This window comes from Pezoporus flaviventris, unplaced genomic scaffold (genome assembly GCF_033815535.1).
Source record: "Pezoporus flaviventris isolate CSIRO_AGI_PZ_B2104156 unplaced genomic scaffold, CSIRO_AGI_Pfla_v1 ptg000005l, whole genome shotgun sequence".
NCBI classification, from domain to species: Eukaryota; Metazoa; Chordata; class Aves; order Psittaciformes; family Psittacidae; genus Pezoporus; species Pezoporus flaviventris.
The window spans coordinates 11,137,206-11,158,927 of record NW_026892553.1 but is presented as its reverse complement, the minus strand read 5'-3'; the positions used below and the strand labels follow the sequence as shown (position 1 = coordinate 11,158,927).

Genomic DNA, 21,722 nt, shown 5'->3' with positions numbered 1-21,722 from the left:
GAACTGTGTATTTTTGATCACTAATGCATCTACACTGTTAGGATATTATGTAAATGTCATTCTGTTGTGATGAAAAGGGAAAAACAGTAAAGGATGGAGGGTGCTATTTAGGAGTTTTCTAGATGTACTTCATAAATAGAAATAGTTCTGATACACAATTCTGTTTTTGTTGGAGTATATTGTGAAATGCCCCTTGTCTTAAATGGCATGGAATAGTAAGCTGTAGGATTTTGTTATACTTGATTGCAAGCCTGATGTTTTGATACAATAGACTTCTTTATTCTTTACTCTTTCTCTCTTTCTATAATTTGTAGCCTACATTGAAGATCTCACAAGATGTGTTGAACAAAGCAGAAGACTCATTATCGTGTTAACTCCAGACTATGTTCTCAGGAGAGGATGGAGTATATTTGAGATGGAAAACAGACTTCATAATATGCTAGTCAGTGGAGAAATCAAAGTTATTTTGATTGAGTGTACTGAATTAAAAGGGAAAGTGAATTATCACGAAGTGGAATCTTTAAAGCACACCATCAAACTTCTCTCAGTGGTCAAGTGGAAAGGACCAAAAAGCAGCAAACTGAACTCTAAGTTTTGGAAGCGCCTAGTCTTTGAAATGCCAGGGAAGAAAAAGGAGGTGGTGTCTCGACATCAGGTCCTGGATTCTGCAGAGCAGGGCCTTTTTGGAGACCTCCAGACTGTACCCTCTCTTGCCGTCACAGGCACTTCTGCCACATTAGTAGAATCACGGGCTGATTTAACTGATTGCCATCAAGCAGACTCTGTGCATATGAGACATTACTGCAGAGGATATGAATATGATGTGTCAGCAGCAACATTGCCAATAGCTTCCATAAGCAACCATCACACGTACTGTAACATACCTTTGACACTGCTAAATGGACAGCTACCTCTTAACACTGCCATGAAGGATCCCCAGGAGTTGCACAGGAACAACCCATTGCTACCTTTATCAGCAAAGGAGCTTAGCTTCACCAGTGATATTTGGTAGTGAAGATCAGAACTCTTGAGATGCTTCATGACCACCATGAAGACACGTTTTTAAAGAACTTTGCCCTAACCCCATGGGGTTAGAAAACACTCGAAGCAGCGGCACACTTGTTTGCTTTTCTACTTGAACTTTTTTGTTTACAGATTATGACAAAGGGGGCATTCTTTTGTAACTCGGTGATGTCCTTCCTGTCTTTTAATGTACAGTTTTATTGCTTCTTTCAAAAGGAGGAGGGGGGGTAGAAAAACCACAACCCATCATTTTACAGTAGGTTTACAATCAGGGATGGATAAAAGGTTACTGTGTATGATCTCCAACATCCACACATATTTAAGTAATAGTATTCAAAATACACAGAAGTTCTTGGGTTCTTCATAAAGACTTCAGTACAGTTTGAAATTCTAATCATGTAACGAAAAGGATTATCTCCTGCACAGACCGCAAGAGATGAATCATTCCCAAAAGGAAGGGGGAGGAAACCTCCCGGTAACATTGTCTCGCAAATGCATTTTAGAAGATGACCAGCTGAAACAATGCAGATGAAGCTTTATCAGTAAAGTGCATAGTAACAGTTACTGCAGAATAAATCACCTGCTCACAACAGCATCTCTTCATTTTATAACTGAGGCATGTTGTATTCCTAGTCAATGGTTAGCAATGTGGTTTTATTTAACAACTTACTCATGTATTGGAGGATGTTTAGGAGGATTTAAAACACTTTTTCTGTTGATTATAGAGCATTTCACGATTTTTTGCAGATTTTTAATGCCTTTTTTTAACAATTTAAGTAAAAAATTATCTGTCAGTTCATTAATCTGAAATTTCTTAAGATGTCTTGAGCTCTTTTAAGATTTGTAGCAAAGGCAATGTAATTTTACATAGGATTTTTTTTCCAGTATCAGTAGTTACAGTTTGAAATTAACTTTTTTTGTGAGAACATCAGCAATAGAAAATAATTATCACAGCAATATTCAGAGACAAAATGTTGAATTATTCAGGTTTATTGGTAGTATGACTTCAATTTCAGTGATAATCACTGGAGAGAGTTCCCTCTCTGTGTTTATCTACCTGTCAGTTTATGTACCTTTTAAATACAGCTGGAGCAGGAACGTTTCTGCTGTCTGTGCAATGAGAGAAAAGTGATCTTTTTAAGCAGCTGGTAAGGTCTTGCATCTCTCCCTTACATGAATGTTCCCATCAGTCAAATAGGGCACTGTCGTTTACTTTTCATGGGAGACATTCTTGCTGCCTGTGGATGAGAAGTGTTATACACATACTCAGCATCAGGCATTACTGTCAGCGAGTTGAGTTTTCTTTTTACCAGTATGTCTCATGGAGATGTCCGAACTCAGTTGATTAAAGGTTGCAGAGTCAGACCATAGAGAGTATTCAAGGCAAAAGCTCTAAATAATGAAGACAGAAGCCAGTTTTGCAGGTTTTGGCACAGCTTTAATGGAAACACAGTAGACATGAGAGTTTTGTCTCAATAAGATCTGCTGTATCAAGTTCCCAAAAATATTTTTATGGCAGGCAACCTTGCCTGTATTCCAGTGTTTTTAGCATTGTTCTCTTTGATTGCATGAATAAAAGTTAGCACTCTGCACTCAGCTGCCTGTGGTTTCATCAGCAAACAAGTTCAGTAAATCCTTGATATGGTTCCTAAATTGCACCCTACAGCCAAATGGAAACAAACACTGACCTAAGACTTAAAAGTATCCAGAATTGGCCCAAGGACTATGAGAATGATCTCAAATGTGCAATAATTCATAGAGGTCGGAATTTTTCCATTGCTTCTTTCCCTTGTTCTTCAGTCTGTGCCCTCTTTACACCAGTTATTGTCTGTAAGATTTTTATTAGGTTCTAAATAATAGTTGTTCTCTTGATTTTTTCCTAGCATTATTATGCCTTTGACACTAACACTGAAAATGGAAATCTAGAAAAGATACTATTACACAGTATAGAACTCTAACTTGCTCTTTTGTGAAGTTAAGTTCTGAACATATAGGTGTTTAATATACCAAGAAAGTGATTTTACCTCCATTATAAATCTCTGTATTTCAACCTCCTCCCAGAAACTTACAAAATTTGCACTGTTTTCTAAGTGTTACAGACTGTGTTTACACTGGCTGTGTTCTTTAATGCAAAGTGTAATTTAAAAAAGAAAAAAAAACAAAACCCAAAATGAAAACCCTGCATGAAAAGAGCTGCATATGTTCAAATGAAAAGCTGTACTTTTCATTATTTTCCTTTCCACATTCCTCGAGAATCTGGTTAATTCACATAGAATGTTCAGTGAGATTTGAAACCTACTCGTTCTGTATGAAGCATGCAAACTCCAAAAGAAGAAAAACAAATACCTATGCAGGTTGGTCTGCTTCTTTTATTTATAATGACTAAATATGGGTAGCAAGTTAATTTACCTGATGATAATGTCTCTTAGAGCAGTAGCTATTCAAAAGCAAAATGCAGTCATGTTTGCATTGAGGTAATATGAAAAGAACAGTTTTTCTGTCATTTTGCAAAAGCACATGATGTGTCTGTATTGGTATCTTTTAGTTTTAGATGAGAAGTCACAATCTGCTTTAAGATTTCAAAGTGTGTATTGAGTACTGCGACAATATATACATGAATCAGAACCATTGTAACCCCTCTGCTTGTAGTATGGGAATGGGACCTGAGCTCAGAGAGCCTCTCGTTGACTCGGTTTTGTGTAATAGAGGTGTGCCATGCTCGAGGTAGCACTTAAGGACTTGGAAAAATACTGTCAGACAGTGCAGTGCATCCATCAGTGGGACTTGGGTGGCACAGAGACCAGGAGCTTGTCCCAGTGTGAAAATGCACTCCAAAGCAACTCCCCAGTGGGGTCAGTCCCTTGTGAGACGGCAGTGACAGCTGAGTCAGGGCCTTGGTGGCAAAAATGTGCTAGCTCATTCATGTGAAATAGAAATAAAAGGGCATAAGGGCATTTTGCATTCCTCTGACTCACCAAAGCCTTGTACTTATTCAGCTGGATTTATTGGGGAAGAGGCCAGGGCACTGCCCTGGCAGTGGTTGGTGCTGCCTCTCACTTGTGCAGCCCTTGCCAGCCCCGGTGTTAGGCTGTGCCCTCACAGGGATTAAATCACCAGCAGCAAACTTGCAGCCATGTGGGGCTTCTGGTTTGGGATGTTCATTTTGAAGATGGTTTGTTATGGTGTTTGGAAACTACTGTTTGTGTACTTACCTTTGTGTGTGATGTGCTTCTGAAGCAATTATGGTTTGAAGGTTATATAAAAATGAGCTAGAAATTGGAAACCTCTTCAGCCTCCACAGATTTTATGTTCCTAAAGAAAGTTCAGAGAGAAAACAGTAATTTTAAGTTTAGTAACAAAGCAGAATGAATATTGACAGTTCCTGGGGGCTGGACTGGTACTTTAATAATTAATATTCCTTTCTCTAGGCAGTAGATGAGAAACCCGTATAAAGATATTGCCATACTCTGCCTACAGGTCTGCTCCAGACCCCATCCAAGCCAACACAAAGCATTCCATCAAATTCAACAGACTTTGGATAAGGCCATAAAACATTAGGTTTATTGTGTACAGAGGAATGAAAAAGACAAAAGGGGGAGAAAGAGGTGAAGAGAGTAAGAGGCATTTTCTTATTTAATATGCCTAAAATCAAGCTTATTTTTGTCCCTGTTTGGTGTGGATATGCTCCAGGACTGTCCAGCCTTGGGAAAGGAATTTTGTTCATTCTTTGTTGTAAACAAGATAAGGACTTGGGAACAAATAAGAGATACTTTTAGGGGAGAAAAAAAGAAAAAAAACATTATTTTGAAGAGCTGCTACTCTGCTCTCAGTAGCTCCTTTGATTCAACAGGCTTTGGTTCATCCGAATGCATAAGCACATACTTAAATTCAGTGAGAAATACTTTATGAGCAGGGGCCTGGAAGAGTTGTTCAGTGCCAGAAATCATGGCATTCAGCAGCCTTTAGCATTGTGCCCTTATGGAAAGCCTCAGAGCAGCTTTTCCATTCCAGTCCCTGAATAGATGCAAGTGTTGTGGCAGAACAGCTGTCACATCTCACAGTCCTGGTTACAAAGAGAGAACGTCTTCAGTGCTTGTTAGCCTGGCAGTGACATCTCCCTGGGAACTCAGTCATAGATGGGACAACAATGGCTTTTTCAGTGTGTCCCAGCTGGGTACCTGGGAGCTTTCCCCATGGGGACAGCATGGTTGGAAGTGTTCTCTGCAAGAAGCTACTTCCCTGCAGGATTTCATGCATCTTCTCTTGACCACCATTCTTCTTTTGTACACCCTTTGAAGTTCATGCTGGAGTTGCAAAGTTACCAGTATACAAAGAACTAAGTGGAGAGTGTGAAGAAGAGAGAGGAAGAAGGAGAGCAGTCAGAGTCCAAGGGTTCTGCAGGCAGAAACACTGATCCAGTGATGCACAATGACAGCTCTTGCATGAATGCATCATGTTTGTCCACTCTTCAATGGATGCTGGGCAAAGTTCCGCAGAAGAATAGAATTTCTTGCCTGAACCTTCCTTCAGAGCCCTTGTCTTGGTAATTTAAAAATTAAATTTCAGTTTCCTTTTGGATGGGAAACTTCCTTGGCTTCTTCCACAGGAAAAAAAAAGCCAACCAAAGAAACCCAAAACCAAACAACAAACCAACCTACTTCTTTGCATGCATGGAAATTCCCCACTAATGCTTTCTGCTGGTGTGAAACTTGCAGGTAATGCCAGAAGTGTTACCGGATCACCTCCGGTGAGGCAGAGGAGGTAACCGGTTTCTGCAGTGCAGTAGGTCCCATCGCTGGAGGCTGCAACATTTGGCTCTGGCACTTTGGCAAACCAGACTAACTGCTTTCGCCATTGCCCCCTTCCACTTGGTCTTGAAAGTATTTGAAGCAGTTGCTATTGCTCCGTTCCCTCCATGGTCTTGAGAGTATTTGAAGTTTTGGAATGTCATGAATAGTAGTGATTAAAACAATTCTATTTTGGTACTAGTTAGTACAGCAAATGTTAAAAATGTGGGATTTGGGGTAATTTGTTACAGAAAGAAAGCAAAACTTGAAAGTGGAAAGCAATGGTACATCATATTCTTGCAAAAGCAAAGAACAATGTTCTGAAATGTACTGTGCATCCCTGAAGGAATGACCTGAAGTGTTTGTGGTGGGGAAGGAAGGACAGCTTTGTGGTACTTACTGCAAGGGGCCATTTGATCCTTTCAGTGCCACTGGAGAAATTCAGAGGCTTAAGGCTGCTCCAAAGAGGCATAAAACAATGTCTAAAAAAAGGAAATATCTAGTAAAAGTTACCCAGCTTTGCCAGGATATTTGTCATTTGAATATGAAACAGTGGCACTGCCAATAGGTGCAGAACACGACCTGTCAGCATCTTCTCTTTGCAATACCATTGTACAGCTACAGACCAAACAGTAAAGCAAATAATAATAACAAAAATACAGCCTGTCAAGCTGAGCCAGATTCTCACGGTAGGTATTCTATAAACAACTTCTCTAATTCATTTTGATAGAGCGTAATTGGCTTTACAAGGTTTTAAGAGCTTCTCTTCAGGACAGACACAAAGACAAAACTAATGTATTTTGTACTAGATGAGTTTTGCAATTTCTCGTAAGACTGTAAAATAACTCCTTTGTACCCAGCTGTGGGTGGTAAACGTTTTCCTAGCTGCAGGTTTCCGCTATGGGCGTGCAGAGTGGTTTGCTGGTGTGAAAGCACCAGCAGCTCCTGCTGAACCCATCAGAGGTTGTAGATGAAGAGGGCTACATGTGAGTGCAGTGGGGTACCCACCGTGCTCAGGTGTGGCAGGGTGGGCTCAAGTGTTAGGCTGGGCAGTGCTCAGAGAATACAGAATATAGTTCAGGCTATGCTCATTCCAGTTAGAGGGGGTTGCAAAGTCTCTGGTGCCCTCTTTTAATGGAGAAATGTAGGCAAGGCAAGGCGGAAATGAAAATTGTCAAAGGAAGAAATGTGCACCTCATTTCTTTCTAAGCCCAAATTATTTGGGATTCAGAGCATGCCCTGGGATTTGTGATGTGGAGGAGAGAATTAGTGACTCTCATGCAGAGAGCACAAGGGGCTGTGCTTTTACTACCAAGACATATTTTCATGAGAAATCCAGACCCTGAAATGGCCTAGACAATGTAAATTAGCCCCTTATGAGGTGACTCAGGAAGAGAAAGTCTAATGAGATGTGAAGAAGCTTTTAAAGTACAATATACTCTAAATCAGTGTATGTATGTGGCTTAAAAGTAACTTCTGTCAGCACCTAAAAGGGATCGTTTAATACTTTGTCCCCAAATAACATTAGAGACTCCATATTCTGTGCAGGCTGCACACAAAAAATTAGCATCTATTCCACAAATTATAACAACCTTTAAAGCCCTTAACAGCTCTTTGATTAAAAGATATCAAAGGCTTTATGATCATGAAACAATTAATCTAACACCTAACTCCACGGGGGAAGTTCTTTCATCCTCCTTTTAGTAAATGAAAAACAGGGTTAAGGATCTATTTTGCCCAAGATCCTAGTAAATACCAAAGGCAGAGCTGGGGCCATGTTCACTGCCTCCCAGTCTGGAGCTCTGACCAGTGGATAATATTCCCTGGGCTGGACTGGCAGCTTCCCAGTGAATGCCTTGTCCCAGCTCAGTGGCTGTATCGTCTCGACCAGCAGAAAAAAAGCTTGTTCCAGTCTGCATGAACAACCTCAGGCTGTGCCTGCATGGGTCACACCACGGCTGCTTTGGGGAGCACAACACAGGTCTCCCAGAGTGAATCCTAACACTTCCCTGTGGGATCAGCTGCTCACTGCGGAGAGATGAAAAGGCAGAAGCTAATCATCAGCGGTGAAGTGACTTTGGCAGGACACAGACTGACGAGATGACCAGCCTGAACCCAATATTAGAGCTCTGGATTTTCTACTGCCAAACTCAGGGAAGATCTGAACAAAGTTCAAGCTTCACTGCTAACACCCTTCAACATAACGAACAGAGCAAGCATCTGTGATGTGACAGTGCCAGTCTGTGAGGGAGGCTTCAATCCAGAGCCAGTTTCAGTTACCCTTCTGAACAATTTCTGCTTGCAAAATGCCTCAACCAATGCAGGTGTAGGTGTGTCTTGGTGCAATTCAAAGCATCCCCTTCACTGTGCAACAAAAGACTGAGGCCTGAGACAGCAAAATGAAGGAGGATGTCTGTGAACTTGGTCGACTTGGCTTGTCCTTGGCAGATTCCCCCTGCTATGAAATACAGGCATGAGGGCCCAGTGAGAAGAGCGACATGGCAGAGGCAGTCGCCCTGGGTGAGTGTGTCTGAAAGGTGGCACAAAGCAGTGATTTGGGGTAGAGAAGGGCAGGAGCTGAGTGCGTGAGGGGCTGGAGCACACCACCTCTTGCCTAGAAGACATTCCCATTCTGGCAGCTGCTGGGGATGTGTAAGGCATGGGTGCTGCTTGAATGCAGTGCCATCAGCATCTTGTGGTCACTCCAGCCTGCTCTGAGACCCATGAGAGGGCTTCCAAAACTATAGTACCAAATTCCTGAGTTCCCCATGGTCCAAAAAGAGTTAAATCCTATCTAAGTAGCTCTGCCCCCAAACAGAAACAGGCTAATAAAGGAAACAGCAGTCATTAATCCAGTAACCTGTTTTAAATCCCTTTCTAAACCATTAGCTGTACTTTGTAAACTCATCATCTTACTTGTCTTCAAGATACTGAAGTCCCTCGAGAGTGCATAGAAATAGCATTGTGTGTAGCAGGGAGTGTTTTATGCACAACATAAAGCTGGTTGCGGTCATACAGATGAAGTGGGAGATGAGGCCTTAAGTAGCCGCTGGCGAGGTCTGGGTGCTGCCACCCATGGGAGGAGGTGAAGACAGGTGCCTGCAGGACACCAGGAGAAATCTCCCCTACTGCACCACAAGCATGGGGATGGATCACTGGAGCCATGCAGTGCAATGGGCAGAGAACCCCCGTGCCCCGCGGGCACCTGAGCATTGTGGTGGCGCATCCGCAGTCAGCAAAAGAGAGGCAGCCGATGACAAGGGCTTCTCTTGCAACATATAGCAGTGTAACCTTTGAGCTGCTAATCATTTTTCCTTTTTGGCAGCCAAACAAATGTTACGAAAGAGTAATTCTCAGCATCCATTGTACCCTGAGGGTTAACAAACATGTGTAAGAAGAGCTCCAGATAGAGAGCTGGCAGCCTCTGCTTCTCCTTTAGTGTGCGGAGAGCTCCACTGAGACTTGAGGGATGATGGGAGTTGTCTTTTGTTCTTTTTTTTTCTTTTTTTGAGAAATAAGGTCACAGAAATTGCCAGAGGAGCATGTGGAGCGAGTACAGCAAAAGCACAGAAGCCTGTTAGAGAAACTTCCTGATTTTAGAAGCCTGATTCTTGTTATTTTACAGTAAGACTGTAAAACACAGACTCTTCCCAAGGGAGCTGGGGGAAAGCGTAGTGGTTTGTGCAGGGCAGTGACAGAAGCTGAGGCGGGAGTGGGCAGAAGGGCAGAAACCAGTGTGTTCGTGTGAGATGGATGTCACACACTAATGTTACACACTAATGCACTGCAGGGACAGAGCTGGCAGCCTCCTTACCATGGGGACGTGCAGTGCCCATCGCACATCAGCTGCAGGCTGGCTGCCCAAAGCTGCTGCCATCCAACTGTCACTTCTTTGTGATCCTAGTTGCTGATTGTGGCACAGTTTCTACTGGATAGGCCTGGACCTCTCTCTTGGCAGCCTTTTCCCTTTGCTCAGCAAAGAGGCTGAGGCTAGAGCAAGCCCAAAGACCAAATGAGTGACTGGTGTTGGCAGGGCAAGGGTACGGTGTGCATGGGGTGGCATGGGGATACCTGTCTTGGGCCAGCATCCAGGACACAAGGGTTCAAGTGCCGTTACCTCCTCAGCAAAAGATAAACCAGTATTTCAATACACATGTCCACCAGGCCCCAAAACCTCACCAGTGTCTAATTTCTAATACTTAACTCCCCTTGAGCCAGCAAACCCCACAGGGTGGCAAAGCTACAAAGTCAGAGGGAGACTAAAATATCACGAGGAATCCTCATCAGGAGCAATTTAACTTGTAGCAAGGTATTAGCTTCTTAAATAGTACTTGGAAGTGGGGATGTGAAAGCTGTGTTTTCAGAGTAGCTGAAGCAGAACAAGCTCAGATAATCATCAGCCTCAGAGTGTCTGTACGGCTTTGCCTGTCATCTCTGGGAATGAGACCTCCCCTGGGCTCACCTCCACTGCCCCAGTCCCAGGTTTGCTGTGCTATCACTGCTGACTGTCAGCCACCCTGCACAGGCACCACACCGTTTTCCTGGAGATTTCATGTTTCACTTGTTCTTTGCGTTGAGCCATGCAGGACAGTTCCCTGGCTGTGGGAAGGGGAAAACTCCTTACGGGCTGCTTGAAATGCAGCACTGGGGCAGCGAGGCTTATTGTAACATTTAGAAATCACATTTTGTGATACTTGGTTAAGTCAGGAGCTTACCTGGTAACACCAAGAAACGAGGCAAAGGCTCTAATGACAGCAGGATCAGACCCCAGCCTGCAGCCTGGGCAGTTTCCATACGCAGCAAGATGAACTCAGCATACATGTTAGCTGTGAGCGCTGATGAGAAGCTTTGTTAGGATAGAGCAGCATTTCTTTAACTTTGCTCTCTTCCCTACAGGCTGTGGAGGAAGTGACTAACTCCTGAGCAGGCAGTCATGGACCTGGTGAGAGATTTCAGGTATGTGTTGGAAGGTAAAACCGTGCTGGTGCCCTGTCTGATCTTGGTGATGTTAGTCAAGCATAAGTCATAGCGCTACACCTAAGACAGACTTCCCCAGGGAAATCGTAGACTGCTGATGTGGATGGAAAAAGCAGTGGGGATTTTTTACACATAGATAAGAAAATAAAGGTCTCCAGCTGAGATACCCATTTTGGGAGGTAAATGGTAATTTGCCAGAATAGGGGACAATAGAAATGAATAATGATATTCTGCTGTCATTTGTACTACTAAAAATATAGAGTCAAATCAATGTAGTTGCCAGGGGTCTGTACCTGACATCTCTGAATGAGAATTTGTTCCACTAATCCAAAGATTGCAGTAACACCGCCCATTTGGCTTCAGTTGATCCAGCAGCTTCTACTAAGGACAAAAAAAAACCAGACCTGTGGATTACAGGGTTTGTGCGTTTGTAACTGGCCTAGTTAACAAACTTTTAATTCCTTCTAACATGGAGGGCAGCTACCAGACACAATTTCAGTTTGCCATCAGAAGCCCAAAACCAAGCTTCCTGCCTGTCAGTTTTACAGGGGTAAGATATCAAGTACTGCATTGTCTCTATGAAGAGCCTCAGCACATCTCCAGTGCAGTCACCCTGGGGACTTCCCCACAGCCCAAGCCCTCCCTGCTGCCTCTGGTTCTCTATTTGATCAGCTGGGAATGGAGAAGTGCAGAAAATGATCTCAAAAGGTTAAAAAGAAAAACAAGACAGGAATGCTGGCCAAGAAAGGATCAGCCCTGGAAGCTTTCTAATTCTCAGTTTGAGCTTGGACATGTGGAAAAAATAACAGTCATGAAAGGACTTGCAGGCCCTCCCGATCTAGACGAAGAACAAACAATACAAAGGGACACAGCAGAGAGAAAAAGAAATAGATAAATTATGATGAGTCTCCCAGCAGTTGCAACATGGAAATTGGGGCAGGATAACAGGCAATTTAATGCCAGCATGTGCATTGGAAAAGTAGAGGTGGCCACAAAGGGGATTAAATGTGACTGGAAAAACAGCCAGCATCAGTATGGGAGAATCATCAAAATAAACCAAAAAGAGAAAGGGAATGGGGATACACAGCACTGACCTTTGCTACGTTGTTCACAGAAATGTCCAGGGAAAACACAAACCATACAGCCACACAACAGAGAGGCAAATTGTTATCTGGCTAAGCAGGAAGACATGTCTGGACGAGAAAGAACACAATCGATCTCTGTGGGGTAACCTGAGTCCAGCAAAAAGAACAAAAGGGTTCAAGTACTGCAGAGTTAAACTGAGAGGGTTTTCTGGTTTGTTTGGGGGTTTTGAATTAAATTAAAAATACAGCTAGGAAAAAAATGGAAGTGCTATTTTTGCTTCAGAGCAAGAGGTGTGTGAGTACCTGCAGTGCCTGCATGTGTGTTCAGTCACCACAAGGAACATCTCTGGGTCTAGCCAGCAGATTAGAGAAGACGAGGTGCCCAGTGCAGGGGTGTTAATCTGCCCCAGGGTAAGGCTACAGCATAGCCAGGCTGGTGAGCCAGCCTGCACGGCGTCCCAAACGGCTGGGCAGAGCTCAGGTCAAGGCCAAAGGGGCTTGATGGGCTGGCTAAAGCCACAAAGCAACTTGTCTCTGCCCTCCACTGCGGCCTTGCAGCCTGCTGCACCGCTGCCTGTCTCTGCGGGGATTTACCCCTGTGGGGGACTGGAGCACGGGAGGCGTTGGTGCGAGCAGCTGGCCAGTGCTGCGCTCCACCAGGTGAGCTGGTGAACGGGGTGGCTCTGGCCAGGGCTGCACAGGGGCGTACAGGGAACACAGCTTATCACATACGGGGCCATGGGAGCTGTGGTGGTGGCCCGTGGGTGAAGGAGGAAGGTAGACAGCCCATGACATGGGGCAGGCCCTGCAGAGGGACAGGGGTATGTGGCTCCCCACGGCATTAGTGCCAAAGCAAGAGCACGGCACGGCTGCAGGCTGGGACCACCTCAGGCTGTGTCCCAGCCCTGGTGGCTCAGGGTGAGCATAAGCCTGCACGGGCAGCCAGGGTGCAGCAGCCACGTGCTCAAATGGAGGAAGAGAAACCATCTGGTGAGGGCTGTCCTCTCAGTTACAGCTGGGGTGCCCTGGAGCTAATGGAGTGAGAAGCTCTGATGGAAGTGTGATGGATCATGGTGGAGGACATTGCTGTGCGAGGCCATGACTCTGGCTGTGCTGCAGCAAAGCAGGTACACTGCAAAATGCCAGACAGCTTCAATGGCTGTAGGTTCCCAAGTTGCACAGAAACACCTCCTCTCTGCCTTTGGAAGGAAGGGGCCAATGTAATAGAATATAAAATCAGGGCAAACCAGCCACACTTGGGTTCATCTTTTCTGCCAGCCGTAATTGCTGGCAGCTGGGGCCCTGCCTGATGAGGCAGTTTAGGTTTGCGTGTGTGTTTCTTTCTCCCTGGAGCTCAGAGCTTCAGGGTGCTGCTGGCTCTGTGATGAGGGGTTCAGTGTGAGCTGCTTGGGATAGTTATGCTGGAAATGCTGAAGTAGGGGCTGTGTGGCTGTGGGGAAGTTTGAATTGAAGGTGAGGTAAGTTATTGAAATGCCATCTTGTGTTAGCAGTGAGATGTCTCCTGTTTGGAGGGTGGTTGGGCTGGGCGGTTTCATGGTTAGAGCTGTATTGGACCTGATGATGAGTTGGGTTTAGGGAATGAATTGCACAAAATGCCTTAGTGGGACAGGGCTTGGAGAGATCCAGTACCCCCAGATCAGAGTCCAGGGGCTGGGCCTCAGTACTGTGTTCTCCTCAGGTGACCTAAATGCAGAGGTCGCTATGTGGGTGCTGAGCAGGCAGAACTGATGGATGGGCTGCTTTCTGGGATGGTTTGTCACTGGTTGAGAAGAAACAAAGATGGTGCCTTGTAAGTGAGCAGCAGCTCCAGAGCAGTGGAGCAGGTCTGCCCTTCACACAACACCCATGTAAATGCTCCTTTTAGGCATAAGCGCATGACTGACCTCAACTGAGTGGGCGAACTGTATTTTTATTGCTATAAAATGATGCAGAGTTTACTGACAAAAGCAGATTGGGCAGCTGGTGGGGATTTTTAATCACAGGGAAGGTTCAGTGGTCAGTGAATGTTAATCCATGACTGTTACGGAGTCACATTGTTGCTGCAGCATGTTGTTTTCCCGGTGCAGGAGTTAAAAGCTGTATTTTAACACAACATAATGGTTATTAACTGACTTAAAAGAAGCATGTCTGAAAACTACAGCGTTTAAGAGCTATGCAGTGTTTTTATTTATGTACCTATAATGCCAATCTATATACTTTATATATAAATATATTTAGTTATGTCGGATATGTCCTACAGGATACAAAGGGGGCTGGTGATAGAGCCACATAAAATTTTACGATGTGGTTTGGTTTTCTGGCTTTCAAGATATTGCTGATTCATCTATTTAGAAAAAAGAAAAGGGGGGAAAAGGGCAAAAAAAGGCCCAAAATGGTACTTCAGAGACTTGGTTGTAAGTTTTCCTTTTGAAATATCAAATGACTGTATTAGCATTCTCTTCCTTTTAGTGTTAACTAATTCAAAGGAAAAAGACAGGAAGGCAGATAAGGTGTTGGGATGGGACTCGAGGGGGTGACACGCCAGTTATGGCTGCCTGCACTACCACAGTGGATGTACAGCTGCAGGTAATAGCTGGTTTACTCCCACTCTTAGCAAGTCAAATTTATGAGCTCATGGGTCATCTATTACTTTGTAACCTAGACCTGGGGCTCCTGGAAAGCAAAGAATTAAAGGTGAAAGCTGGCCTTTCCCAAACCTGTAAGAATGTGATTGCAGAAAGAAGCCCTGGGAGTGCAGTGCTCCAGATTGGGTCTGCAGAGGGTTCTGGATTTGTCAGCTCCTCTTAGGACTGCTCACCCCATGACCTTGTAAGATGCTCAGGCCTCAGCTAGATGAAAGCAGCTTTCACCCTTTACAGCAGTGTAAGCATGCAGACTGTTCAGAGAAGGTATGAGAGCTCAAGGGTTTAAAGATGTTTAATGGGTTTATGGAGCTAAACTCCTTAAAGAATTTAAGCTGCTGAGAAGAGGGAAGCTGGTTTAAATCCTCCATTCTTCCTGCTGGAAGGCTAAGCCCAACTGCGCTGTAGGGTGCCAGTTCTGGACTTGGCTACAACTTGTCTGCTGTAAAGCAGCCAGACAGCCCTCCAGAGGGGATGGATTTTGTGGGAGGCACAGAAGCTGCCATGGTCAGGATGCTGTGTTCACCAGTTACTCTGGACTAGTGAAACAGCCTGAGAGGCTGATGAAAGAAGCTGTAATTTGGGCAGGTCTGAGGACTGTTTTGCTTACCCTAGGAACCAGAAAGTGAGAGACCCATGAGAAATGGAAACCAACAGGTCTGTTAATATGTGGTGCTTTTGTTTCTATTTGTTGGGGTTTGGCTTTTTTTAATTGTCTGGTTTCTGCTTCAGCTCTTGGCTCTCATTATGTCTTTTGTGATTAAAATGCCCACTGTTTCCTCCATAGGAGGAAATATAAAGTCACTTCTCTTTTTAATAAGGTAAGAGCTTTAGCAATTCAAGGTAGGCTCAATGAGCCATTTTGTCCTTGGCTGTTAATTTTTGTGCCACTTCCTTGCACTGCATCCAAGTCTTCATTCCCACTCTGCACATTATTGGGAAGATACTGGAGCTGCTGTTCCAGCATCCATCTCAGCAAAGTCATGTGGGAGGTGAAGTCCCTTCCCTAGCCTGCCTTCTCTGCTTGTGCAGCCAGGATCCCATCAGCCCTTTCACCACAGTATTGCATGAGGATATTCACGCAGATTCACTCTGTTATAGTATGTGAATGCCCCTGAGATTTGGTGCTGTGGGCAGCGTTCAGGTCAGCACAGGAAAGAGGGTCTGTGCCCCACCCCTTCCACCTGCTGAATGCGAGCTGGGCTTGCACATGAAGTGGCACGAGGTCTACGAAGATGAATATAGTTGAAGTGTGTTTGCGTTACTGAGCCATGCGTGTTACGTGGTGTGCCACTTGCCACACTGCCTCTTTGTGTCATCTGTGAACTATGCGGCAGTTCTTGGGCATGTGTTTCTAGGTTATCAGTAAAACCAGCGGATACACCTGGTCTTGGACCTGCACAAACACATTCCCTTGCCCACAAAACCTCTGAGTGAGTATGGGTGAATGCCTGGCTGATGTGCAGAGACCTCCCATTGTGCCCAAGCCCCTAAACAACTCGTCAGCTTTAACGTTTCAGATGTTGACAGTCTCAGCTGACAGCTGCACTGTGCAGCAGCAGCAAGGCGAGGGCACCTACCCACTGCTTTCCCAGAGATGCTGTACAGCACAGCGAGAGCACTGGCAGACCCTCCCAAGAGCTGGGTTGCCTGTTACGAGCCTGAGCATGGTGCTACAGACATAACTGAAACTTGGCTGGAAGTTCTGTGCTGGTTATTAATATACAAAGATAGCAAATGTTTAGATAGGACTGGCAAGGATACACAGGAAAAGGCGTAGACTTATTCATGAGTTAGTGTTGGAAGAGGGCTCTGTTGCTCAAGGCCCAAATGAGCTTCCCCTTGCCTTTCCCATCCAGCACTCTCTCGCACACAAAAAATTAGGCAACCTCCCAAAGAGGGGATACATTTCCCCTGAGGAAAATGGGGAATTAAAAGGCTCAGGCTCTGCACTGGGGCACCCAAGTATGTTTGAAATGTTCAAAGCTGACAGACTACAGACATGAAAAGCAACTTGGAACTAAATAAAAATCAGAGTGAGAATAGAGGAGACTTCCCTGAAGATGTTTGATGGGTTACAGGGGGCAGGTTTTGTTCCAGAGGGCTGGATGTGGGCTCATAAATTACAGTTCCTTTTTTGCCTTCCTGTAAGAAAAGGAGAAGCAGGGGGGCTGGGAACTGCAGATGTGTAACTGGGACTTGAGCAATGAGGTAGGCTTTGCTGTAGCTAAAGATAGGGTTAAAATTGTGTAATTTTGTGAGGCACAGGTTAGGTTTGCAACACGACTGAAAAAATCAGTTTAATTTACTGCTCAGTCTGGGAATGTACCCAGACTGAGGGATGACATTGAAAAGGTTACAAAGGTAGGATCAAGTTGGTATTTTAAGTGTGGCCCTGCTTTTAGAGTTGTTGGGTTTGGGTTTTTTTCTTTCCTTTGGGGAGGAAGAGAACAAAAACCCAACCAACACGCTGCCCCAAAACCCCGCGCCCAGCACTTTTATCTGCAATTCCTCCAAACCAAGGGTGATTCAGACACCAGTTCCTCCTTCGCTAACCACCACATTTCAGCGGTTTGGATAAAAGGGAACTGTGCTCTGAGTCAGCCAAGGTTGGTGTTTGCTTGGCAAAACCAAAGCTATGCCTGCAAGATTTTCTCAGAGTCAAATGCTGCCACAACTGGTCTTGCTTTCACAGAAAAAGCGTGTGTCACATGATATTTTGACTGATAAATTTAATGCACTAGCGATTAAACTCTGCTATGTCAGTTTTCTTTGTATTTGGGTTTTTTTTTAGTGAGAAAGCTGCCTGTGAAGAGGCAGCAGCTATTTTTTCTATAATTGCATCTGTTTCAGAGAGCAGACAGATGTTGGGCTGAAATTCATTATGGTATTCATAAACCCTATTGGGATATGATGACCTAGTAACATATAGCTACTGTTCCTTGCAAAGCATTTAAAATGGTTGCCACTTTGAGTGAAGTAACTTTGCAGAAGATGGGAGGGAAGGGGAAAACTTATAGCTAGGCAGATGGCTGCACCACAGCAATGTACAGTAGTAATATGAGTTCAATTTATTGCAATAAATCATCTCGCTCTTAATTTTGCAGAATTGCCAGCCAGCTTTTGTGCATGGGTAGCATGCAGATAGTGTTTTGGTATTCTGATGTTAGGCACAGAGTCAAAGTGAAATAGCTGGTGATGCAGGAAACAAAAGAAAATCAAAGTAGGGAAAACTCTCAGGGGGAGACAATGTAATAGAAATGGCTTTGCCACAGGGAAGCAGTTCTCTCTGTCACTCGTGTATTGCTGCACAAAATCACAGCTGAGGATTTGGATGGTGCTGGACCCGAGAGTCCAAAAGCCAAAAGTTCAAAATATCATCATTCCAGAAAATACTATTTTTCTCCCTAAAGCATTTGTGTGGCTGTTGTCAGGGATAGCAGGGATGTGCACTGGGCTGACAGGAAATGGGAAACTTCCAGCAGCAGTGCTCTGACTTGAGAAACCCCAAAGTGCTGTGCTGAAACAATGCTATGAAGTCATGGGTCATGCAGTGAAAGAGGGTTATCAGTGCTGCAAGGAGGGGGTTCCTCGTGCTCTCTGGGCACGGTGCACTGGGACACGCTGGGCTCAGGCTTGCTTGCATGCCACTGAAAAGAAAATCAGTTTCTGCAAGACTCCCAGTGAGCAGCATTCAGACTGATGCAGGCTTTGTGGGAGATGTGTACTTTTAAGTTTTACCCTGGGAAATGAGGTGGACATCCTGGCTGTGATTACAGTGGCAAGAGGCACTTTTTCCAGCTCGCCTGTCCACTCAGGAATCCTTTGGGAAGGAAGCTGTTTGGTCTCATTTTGGATATCCTGTGAAACGCAGCTAGCAGGCTGCTGGGAACTGAAAAAAAAAAAACCTTGATTTTTAAAGAGCTGAAAACTACTGTATGTGCTATCGAGTATTGCACAGGAAATTACTGGTTCTGTTTGTTTGTCTGGATTTCTGGTATTCCCAGTTTACTCAAGGTAGTAGCCCTGTCTCTCAATCCTAAATGCAGCAGATTCAGTTTTAAATATGAATTTCTGACCCAGCCTTAACGTGTTTGGAATGATGTGGAATTTTCTTTAGTTCAAACAGGAGAAAGCATGAGAAATATTCAGAGCCTGATCCAACAATCTATTGAAAACAAAGACATCTTACTGTGATTTCCAGGCACTGCAGGGATGGGTCACAGAAATACTGAAGTTATGAAGTGGATTGGGCTGGTGGAAGGGTTGGCAGTTCATGTCTTAGCATCTCTTAACTAAATTGGAATGTAACTGGGTGTCCACAGCCTGAAACTGAACTCTTTTGCCTGCAGTATGAAGAATTTCTGCAGCAGCTGTGCTGTTATCCTGGTATTTTCCAAGGTGTGACCTGATGAAGCTGTGCCTTTTCTGTGTTCACTGTGTGACTGCCACCAAGCTAGCATGAAGACATACCCAGGCTGTGTACAATCCCAGACTGGTTTTTTAATGTGTAATCTTGCTCCTGACTGCCTAGCAAAGCCACCCATGGTACTAAACCATGTTAGAATTGGAAATGGAAGGGGGCAACTTTAAAGTTAATGGCTGGCCTAATAAAATCAAGATTTTTTTTTTTTTTTGTACTTCATGAAAACCATTGGTAACAATAAATTGCTTCCAGAATGATGCTGAATGGTAATGTATTCAAGCAGCAGCCAAAAGACCCTACTCATGGATGAATGCTGGGCTTAATACCATGCTGGCTGTTGGTACCCATTGAATCTCCTGTAATCAGCATTTAACAGCTGGTGATCATATGGCTCTGGTGCAACCAAGCAAGGACAAAATGGTTTCTGAAAGCATTAGCCAAAAGATTGTCCTTCCTTTTGGAGCAATCCAGAGGGAACTCTTGAGAGGGGAGGGTGAAGTCTGTAGTTACGTGCAGATCTCAAGGGGTTTTGTGTCACTTTGCTGTCTCTCAGCTAAGGGTTGTGCCCTCAAGAGTCACTAAAGAGATGTCTGAACTTCTAGTTCATACACAAAACAGATGTCATGGGGAATTTTGTGAAGGATTTTTATTCTGGAAGAAAGATGCTGCTGTCCGAGCATAGGACTGCATCGATCCAGCCAAGTACCTCTGGCATAGGCAGAATGCAGTTTCCTTGCAGAAGATAAGAAAACTTCCAGCAAAATAAATCTCTTGAGGGATGTCTTGGTGCCAAGAAAAGCTGGTGTTTACAGGGATCCTCTTTGGATCTGGACCAAGCTGTTGCAGAGAGGAGTCCTACAGAAAGCTGGCATGCTGGGGTCAGGCTCTGGCTTTCTGTGTCATGGAGCTGGGAGCACGGGAATCAAGGAGCTCAAAGAGGGATTTGCCTCCTACTTTTGTAGCAGAGAGCCTAACTTGAGCTTTGGGGTTTCTGAGCTCCCTGTTGCAGATCTAGGATTTGAATCCTCAAAATGCTGGGAAATTTATGCAGAGGGCTGGCTCTGGAGTCACAGACATGGTGTGAGGCATGTCTGCCTCAGGTTCAGGCAGCTCATGGAAGCTCACCCAGAGGCATGGAAGAGGAGGGATGAGTAGCATCAGGGGGATTATTTCAAAGAGAAGATCCTCTGTGTCTGAGTTTTTCTGGATGATAATTCCTCTAATTTTACAGTTCAGAGCACTACGAATTGTTTGCCCAATTCAGAGTGCAGCCACGTTTTAAGAAGCTGTTCATTTCCTGCAGGTTGGAACTCCTGCTCTCTCATGAGTATCTTCTTGGGTTGTTTTTCCTTTTTCTCTGCCAGCTTCACACCTGTAGCTGAGATGCCAGCGTAAACAAAGCTAAAGGAAACAAGGCAGCATGTCAGTTCAAACCTCAACTTCAAACACTCTCTTCCTTTACCAAGTGTCATATCTGTCAGGGGCAATTACTATTAGCAGTGTTGTTATGGACCCAAATCTGAGTTGGGGAGGGGGGAAAGGATGCAGACAGAAGAGCTCAGGATTAGCCCCACACTTCTGGGGTACAATGGCATTTCCTTTGCTAAAACAAAGGGAGTTCTTCCCTCTTCATGCTTGCACTTCCCTTTTAATACAAAACATCCTTTGCATGCACATAGACATTTGAAAGGAGTTATGTTTAGGCCCATGGTTGCTGAATTTGGCTGCAGCAGTTTGACTACTGCTGTGGGAGAGGAACGCTGTACCAATAGCGTTTAATTGTCTCTTGTGTTTGCTTCTCGTTTGCTTGGGTTTTGTTTTCAATGGCATTTACTCTTAAGGAATCCTGTTCACTTTTTACCATTTAGAAGACGAATGCGGTTTCTAGTTTATTAACAGCCAAGCTGCACTCAGGTATTCAATCCCTTATTTGTGGGAGTTGTTCTGCCACGTGGCTTCCTGCAGAAGAGCCAGGTGTGACAGCCCATTCGCGAGTCAGCAACAGCTCTGTCTCTGTGGTTGCTGGTGCTTTGAGGAGGACTGGAGCAGAAAGAGGGCATGAGGATGCAGGGGACACTTGGAGCATAGTTTCTGTAGACCCAGTCATCAGGTTGGTGATGAAGAACTTGGGGCTTGTAATCTGGTTCTACTCTGAAAAGTAGGCTTGTGCTGTTGGCATTTGGCTCTTCAACAGATCTGCTGTGCCTATCAGTGACCAAACCAGCTGTTGTTCTGTTAGAGCCACAAGGCCTTTATGGGGAAATATGTGCTGCTGCCTTCAGCATCGAGGGGAGAACCACCTATGAATTCTGCCTGCAGTCTTGCATGTGGGACTGGAGCGTCCACAGCAGCTTTGCTGGCAGCAGGGTTTAGTGGGGGAAAGGCAATGAAAGGTGGTGATAAAAACAGGTACAGCATGAGACATGCCTGGAGAAATACTACAAACCATATTATACTTCTAAAGCCAGATTTTCGTCTCATTTTGGGGAGAGCTTTCTGTCAGATAGAGATTAATCCCCAGATTGCAGCACTCACCAGAGGCAAGCAAGGCAGGTAGGATTAATTTTGGTAAAGAGTCTAAGAGATGGAGGGAGAGGGAGGGTGTTTGGGAGGCAACAGCGAGAAGTTTCACACCAGTTCTCACCAGGGAAGCAGGAAGGAAGTGGAAAGTGGCAGGAGACAAAGGACAGCCTGAAGGTTAGGGAAGAAATAAAGAGGGATTGTGAGAAACGACACAAGCAAAAGGGCTAATGATGGATTTATGTAAGGCAGGAAGGCTATA

At 44.6% G+C, this 21,722-nt stretch overlaps 2 protein-coding genes across 11 annotated transcripts in view; both read left to right on the top strand.

Annotated features, from left to right (window-relative positions):
* The window catches only part of IL1RAPL2 (interleukin 1 receptor accessory protein like 2), a 373,489-nt gene extending 369,179 nt beyond the window's left edge, over positions 1-4,310 (top strand). For all 10 annotated transcript variants that reach the window (XM_061446050.1, XM_061446052.1, XM_061446047.1 and 7 more), the window contains one exon: positions 315-4,310. In XM_061446050.1, coding sequence (XP_061302034.1) covers positions 315-1,012 — 698 coding nt within the window. In that variant the 3' untranslated portion in view covers positions 1,013-4,310. The remainder of the gene's footprint in view (positions 1-314) is intronic.
* Positions 4,311-13,211: 8,901 nt separating this feature from the next.
* NRK (Nik related kinase) overlaps positions 13,212-21,722 on the top strand; it is a 108,892-nt gene continuing 100,381 nt past the window's right edge. Inside the window, exon 1 of the mRNA XM_061446020.1 lies at positions 13,212-13,345. The gene's annotated coding sequence lies outside the window, so the exon portion shown is untranslated. The remainder of the gene's footprint in view (positions 13,346-21,722) is intronic.